Source organism: Sceloporus undulatus, chromosome 5 (genome assembly GCF_019175285.1).
Source record: "Sceloporus undulatus isolate JIND9_A2432 ecotype Alabama chromosome 5, SceUnd_v1.1, whole genome shotgun sequence".
Lineage (NCBI taxonomy): Eukaryota > Metazoa > Chordata > Lepidosauria > Squamata > Phrynosomatidae > Sceloporus > Sceloporus undulatus.
The window spans coordinates 37,846,386-37,852,385 of NC_056526.1; the positions used below are offsets into that span (position 1 = coordinate 37,846,386).

The following is a 6,000-nucleotide window of genomic DNA, read 5'->3' on the forward strand; positions in this document are numbered from 1 at the left end:
GTGCTAGGGAATCCTGGGAACTGTAGTTTATTGTGTCACTAGAGCTCTCTGACAGAAAAAGTCTCACAAAACTACAGTTTCCAGAATTTCATAGCATTGAGCCAGGGCAGTTAAAGTGGTCTCAAACAGGATTATTTCTGCAGTGTGTTTTGGACCATAGTTACAGTTGCAAAATAACTGGGAATGTATGTCTCAAACGACTGGACGTCAAAAATGCTGGGTCCTTAGCTCCATTCAAGACAATCTCAAAATGGCATTCTACAAGAGACAAAGACATCCTTCCCCCAAACTTTCCAAGCTTTCAAAGAACTGTCTAATTAACAAACTGTAAGCCACTCTGACAGCCTTTTGGCTGAAGAGCGGGGTATTTATTATTATTATTATTATTATTATTATTATTATTATTATTATTAGCTACCCTCAAATACAACCATGAACTTATAATTAATACATAAAAATTAGGCCAGCTTTGTATGAAGTCCCAGCTGTTACTGCAATGCTAATAATTCTGTGTTCAGACTGTAACTGGAAGTAGTAAGAATATGTATTGAAACCATAAATGACAAGCCCCTGCTCCAAACAATAACAAAGTGTGGGAGCAATGACGAGATGATTATTCAGGTCTTAGTACAATTAACATCCTTTTTGAACATGTACTTCTAACAAAGAATGGAAAAACGCTACTTGTTTACCTGCCCTCACAAAACTGCTATCAATATACTTAGTCTGTTTAGGCCTAATTCTACCAATTTTTTCTATATATGAAATGTATTGTATTCAAAGCTTTTCTTATCCTTTCATCAGCTACCTAATCCATATCTAACAAACTACTGTCACTAAGAAACAAAACCTGCTCTCTACCAGCTTTAATTTAGCTCCTTAGTGCAGCAAATAGAGGAAACAGCTCTGTTGCCTAGACATTTTCTATTCAGGGTTTCTAAGCATGTGTGCAGCCATGCAGCCATGCTCCCTGCCCAAATATGACAGAAATGCACTCATGGCAGGAAGCCTGCTAACAGTCTGACCACCATGAGCCCAACAATTCAAATGTTTCTAGTATGGCAACATGCTCCCGTATCTCTTTTAGCATCACATAATTCTGCTACTTTTTTGCTTTGTGCATCAACATAAATTCAATCATAGAAATTAAAAATGACTTAATTTGCACAGGAGTACAGACAGATCTTTCAAAATCCAATCTCTTCTCAATAAATACACTTGGTATCAAAAGAGGAAGGAGAAGTTTACATAAGTTACACTTACGAGGCATGATCCCTTGGCTAACCAGCTCCTCCCGTGTCCGTCGTTGCTGGAGCTTCAACTGTAGCACTGTAAGGAGGCAGAGAAAGAAATAAGACAGGAACACACTACTATGATATTCCACAATGCAGAACACATTTTCCTGTTCACTTTATTTTCTTCTAGCTCTTGAACATTAATGAGTAAAGAAACCCTCTCATCCACACCCAACTCTAACTCTTACAATTGCAGAAGTAGCCTCAGGAACCAAGATTTCCGTATTCTGCTGCAAAGAGTGGGGAAAGGAAGTTACAAAGCATTTTAGCAGGTTGATAAAAAATCCACAAAGTATGAAAACAGGACCTGTTGCTCAAGAACTTCTACATTACCAAGCTCGATTACAAATCATGAAACTGTAAAAACAAGAACAGACCACACAAACTGATACGGATCCAGGAGGATGCAATCAGACCTTTATGTTTATCAAAGTAAATGTAGTCGATAGATGTACTTGCATACTGTTATTGTTCTGTGCCTTCAAGTCATTTCCAACCTATGGCAACCCTATGGCAAGATTTTCTGTAGCTGAGAGTGTGTGACTTGCCCAATATCACCCAGTGGGTTTCCATGACCAAGTGGGGCATCGAATCCTGATCAACAGAGTCATAATCAACACTCAAACCACTTCACAATGCTGGCTCTCATATACTTGCATATACATTTGCATGTACACCAATGTTTTTAACTAACAGCTTTCAGATGCATGAATTGCCTATTTCATACAAGTACAAATTTGCACTATTATTATTACTTTTAAGCATTTCTAGTAATGTCCAAAGTAGTTCTGAATGTATTTCAGCTATTCTTTCATTCTGACAATGCAATGGGTTGCAGAAGATACATTTTTTTTCAAAATCTCAAAACAGAAAGAGTGTCCAGTTCTGAAGTATATTAGTAATGGTGAAACTAGAATAAGGAAATAATTGTCCTGGTCAGTTAATCTCAGGGAAAAGTATGTGTCTCTGGACTCTGCATTTCCTTTTTCCCATGCAGAGTGCTCTAACTGTTTTTAATCATGCTTTTAAAATAATATTATTTAATCTTTAACTTTTGTAATCTAGTTGTTGTACCTTAGTTTTTCAAAAAAATATTGTAAGCCAACTTGAATCCTATCTTGTCAGAAAAGTAGGATATACATTCAATAGAAAACGTAAGTAAATAAATAAATGTGCTTACAAAAGACATTAATAAAACTCAGTTAAATGACCCAAATCAAGCTATATTCTTCATGGGGTCATCTATACGAAGAAGCATCAATTAGGCCACTCCATTCAAAGAAGTGTGAGTTGACATAGGCATGCAAAATGCCTTTTAACCTTGGTTTCTGGAGCAACAAACTCCCACCCCACATTTGAGCATCATGATAAGCTATACATGCTGGATTAGGTTCATCTGATCTAATCAAATAAAGACAAAGATACAATAACCTATAATAAACCAGCAATTCTACCTCGCAGTTATATGAAAATGTGGCTTGTTTTTGTTTGTTTGTTTTTTACTCTGCCACTCGATTTTTGTAGGGTCTTGTTTCTAATTGTTTCAGGTTTTGTTTTCCTGTTCCACCTGGACAAATACAATTAGAATTCAATTTCCACAGGACAGCTGTACAGTATTAATCTTTTGCAATACTATGAAGAATATTACATTAGCTTGGAGACTGACTAATTTAGTATGACATAAAGATATATGGAATGAAGTCTATACCTATACATCTTTGAGATATTAAGTACTGTATAGCAACACTACATTTCCACATTGTCTTCCTTTGCAGAAAAAAAATCTTAAATAACCTCACTGAGGGAACAATGTAGCAACCAAATGAGGCCCTTGAGAGGGAGGATCAAAACAGTACAGCACAAACTGTTTGAACAGGAAGTGAAAACACCCATTTTCACCAGATGAAAGCATAGGAGGGGAACTTAAAGCAGCCTGAAGGTGTCCAAAAGAGCTGCTACAATTCATTAAAAAGACACGGTCAGGTAATTCATGCTTTCATGTTGAAAAGGATGGAACTGGCACTTCCCACACCTCACTGGGAAACTCCAACCCATAAAAATCTATTCATTAATAAATATGTTAATCTTTAAGGTGCCAAAAAAGAGACTACTATTTTTCCTAAAATTATATTAAGATTATATTAACGTTTGTTTCAACGTATCTCTATTGATTTAAAATGAAGTCTTCGACTTCACTTTGCATTGTAAACATTACCCACAGCTTAGCCCCGCATATAACACAAGGGATCCATTCTAGGATCCTTTGCGTATAACAAATTTCACATATAATCTGAACACCTATTTTTCTTACCCCAAAGTGAATGAAGAAGTTTTCTCTCTAGGCATTTTCCAGGTCCTCCAGTGTGATTCTATGGTATGCTTTTGCCAGAAGCTGACCACAGAGTTGTACTGGAGGAGAGGACCTCAAAATGTCTAGAAAAGTGTTCTCTTCAGGGATTTCTAGGTTCCCCCAGCATGACTCTGTGATCAACTTCCAGCATAAGCATACTATAGAATCAAGTTACAGGACCCAGAAAATGCCTATGCTAAGAGAACAACACTCTTTCAGTCATGTATAACTGAAACCGTATAATAAAGAACAAGCACAACATGCAGACTTATTCTATATGAATATTTGTTCTGTGATATGCACAAAACAACTTCTGCATATCAACCAAACCTTTATCTTATTCATATCCTTACTTCCAACTCTTTCCCAACAACTGAGTTACTACTAGACATTCGGTAACAGACTGAGTAGAATGCTTCTTTACCAACAGTAGCTTGGAACCATTCCCCCTCCAAGTACTTGTTTTGAATCAAGAAGACAAGGCCGTTCCAGGTTTGTATGATCCCTCACTGCAGACCCGTAACACCATGCTGAGGTCCTCAATATAACACAATGTGTGTCTCCTGATCCACTATTCCTTAGGTAGAAGCCTACTTTGGGCAGAAATGTGGAGAGAGGGGTCTAGGTACAAAACAGAAGACAAGGGGATGGAAACATGAGTACAGTATAGCACAGCGGAGGAGAAGGGGGATAAATGTCAGGAAATGTTCAATAGCGCCACATTTTGCTGCATCTTTCATTTTTATGCAAATGTATAGAATGCTGTTGCATTCTTTCAATTAGGTTTGTGTGATTGTATTTATTGACTCAAATATGAAATTACACAGGGCATGGTCATTATAAGGTCCTATATTCTTACAGCAGCAACACTGGGTTTTTAAGCCACTGAATGGTTTCATCTAATGGCTCCTACATTATTTATATTCATTATCAAATAGTGGGTTACCAATGCATATATAAAAGCCAAATGAAGTTCTCAAGACCCACATTCCATCTCTCAAATTCATAATTGACTTGTATTTGGTGTTTGTTGTTTTTAACTGCCATCACGTTTACTTTGGTTATAGCAACTGGTGAATGAGAGACATCCAAGTCACCCGACCATCAAGAGCCCAACTCAGGTCCTGCACACTCAGGGCCATGGCTTCTTTGGTTGAGTCTATCCATCTGAAATGTGATCTCCCTCTTTTCCTATTGTCTACCACTGTATCAAGTATTATTATCTTTTTTAGTGAGTCGCTTCTTCTCATGATATGGGCAAGTGGAAACCAAATAGTCTTCTCTGGGTCTCCGACTGATACAGTAACTAAGGATGGCATCTCTCCTCTAGATGCCTGCTTGGCGTCGGTAATGGGCTGGATGAGGGAGAACAAACTCAGTGTGAATCCAGGGAAAACGGAAGTACTGGTGATAGGTTCCCCAGTTCCAGGTGGCGAGATCTGTCACCCAGTCCTGAATGGGGTCACGCTCCCCTTGAAGGACTCGGTGTGCAGCTTAGGAGTGCTCCTTGATTCGTCGCTCCAGCTGACATCTCAGGTGGATGCGATGGTCAGGAGTGCTTGTCATCAGCTTCGGCTGATACGCCAGTTGCATCCCTACATGCTTTGGTAACTTCTCGACTGGACTTCTGCAATGCGCTCTACATGGGGCAACTCTTGTACCAAACCCCGAAGCTGCAAATGGTGCAGAACATGGCAGCTAGACTGGTCGCTGGTAGCTCCAGGTCGGACCATATAACACCCATCTTAAAAGACCTTCACTGGCTGCCTATTTGCTTCCGAGCTCAATACAAGGTGTTGGTTTTGTTCTATAAAGCCCTAAATGGCTTGGGCCCAGGGTACTTGGAGGACCGCCTCTCCCCATATAATCCGCCCCGCACACTCAGGACATCTGGGACAAACTTGTTGGAGGTCCCTAGGTCAGATTTTGTGAGGACCTCACAGAGGGCTTTTGCCATCGTCACCCCCTCTCTTTGGAATAAGCTTCCCGTAGAGCTCCGCTCCGCCGCATCGTTAGATTCTTTTAAGAAAAACTTAAAAACGCATTTATTTCGGTTGGCATTCCCACCTTAGTTAATTTTTCTTTTCTCTGCCCCTTGTTTTTCCTTTTGACCCCGGACCATTGTAAATCGATTTCTTCCATCTCCCGCCCTTGACATATGTGTTTTATACTGATTCCTGTTCCCATTCCTTGTAGCAATGTTTTTAATTTTCATATTGTAATTGTTTTTATCCTGTACTGTAATCTTTTAATCCTTGTAAGCCGCCTTGATCATTTTTATGGAAAGGTGGGGTAAAAATAAAAATTATTATTATTATTATTATTATTATTATTATTATTATTATTATTATTATT

The 6,000-nt window shown here is 38.7% G+C and overlaps 1 protein-coding gene across 6 annotated transcripts in view; it reads right to left on the reverse strand.

The window, feature by feature from the left end:
* Positions 1–6,000, reverse strand: part of MRTFA (myocardin related transcription factor A) — a 113,215-nt gene that overhangs the window by 36,186 nt on the left and 71,029 nt on the right. For all 6 annotated transcript variants that reach the window (XM_042467457.1, XM_042467459.1, XM_042467461.1 and 3 more), the window contains one exon: positions 1,264–1,329. In XM_042467457.1, coding sequence (XP_042323391.1) covers positions 1,264–1,329 — 66 coding nt within the window. The remainder of the gene's footprint in view (positions 1–1,263; positions 1,330–6,000) is intronic.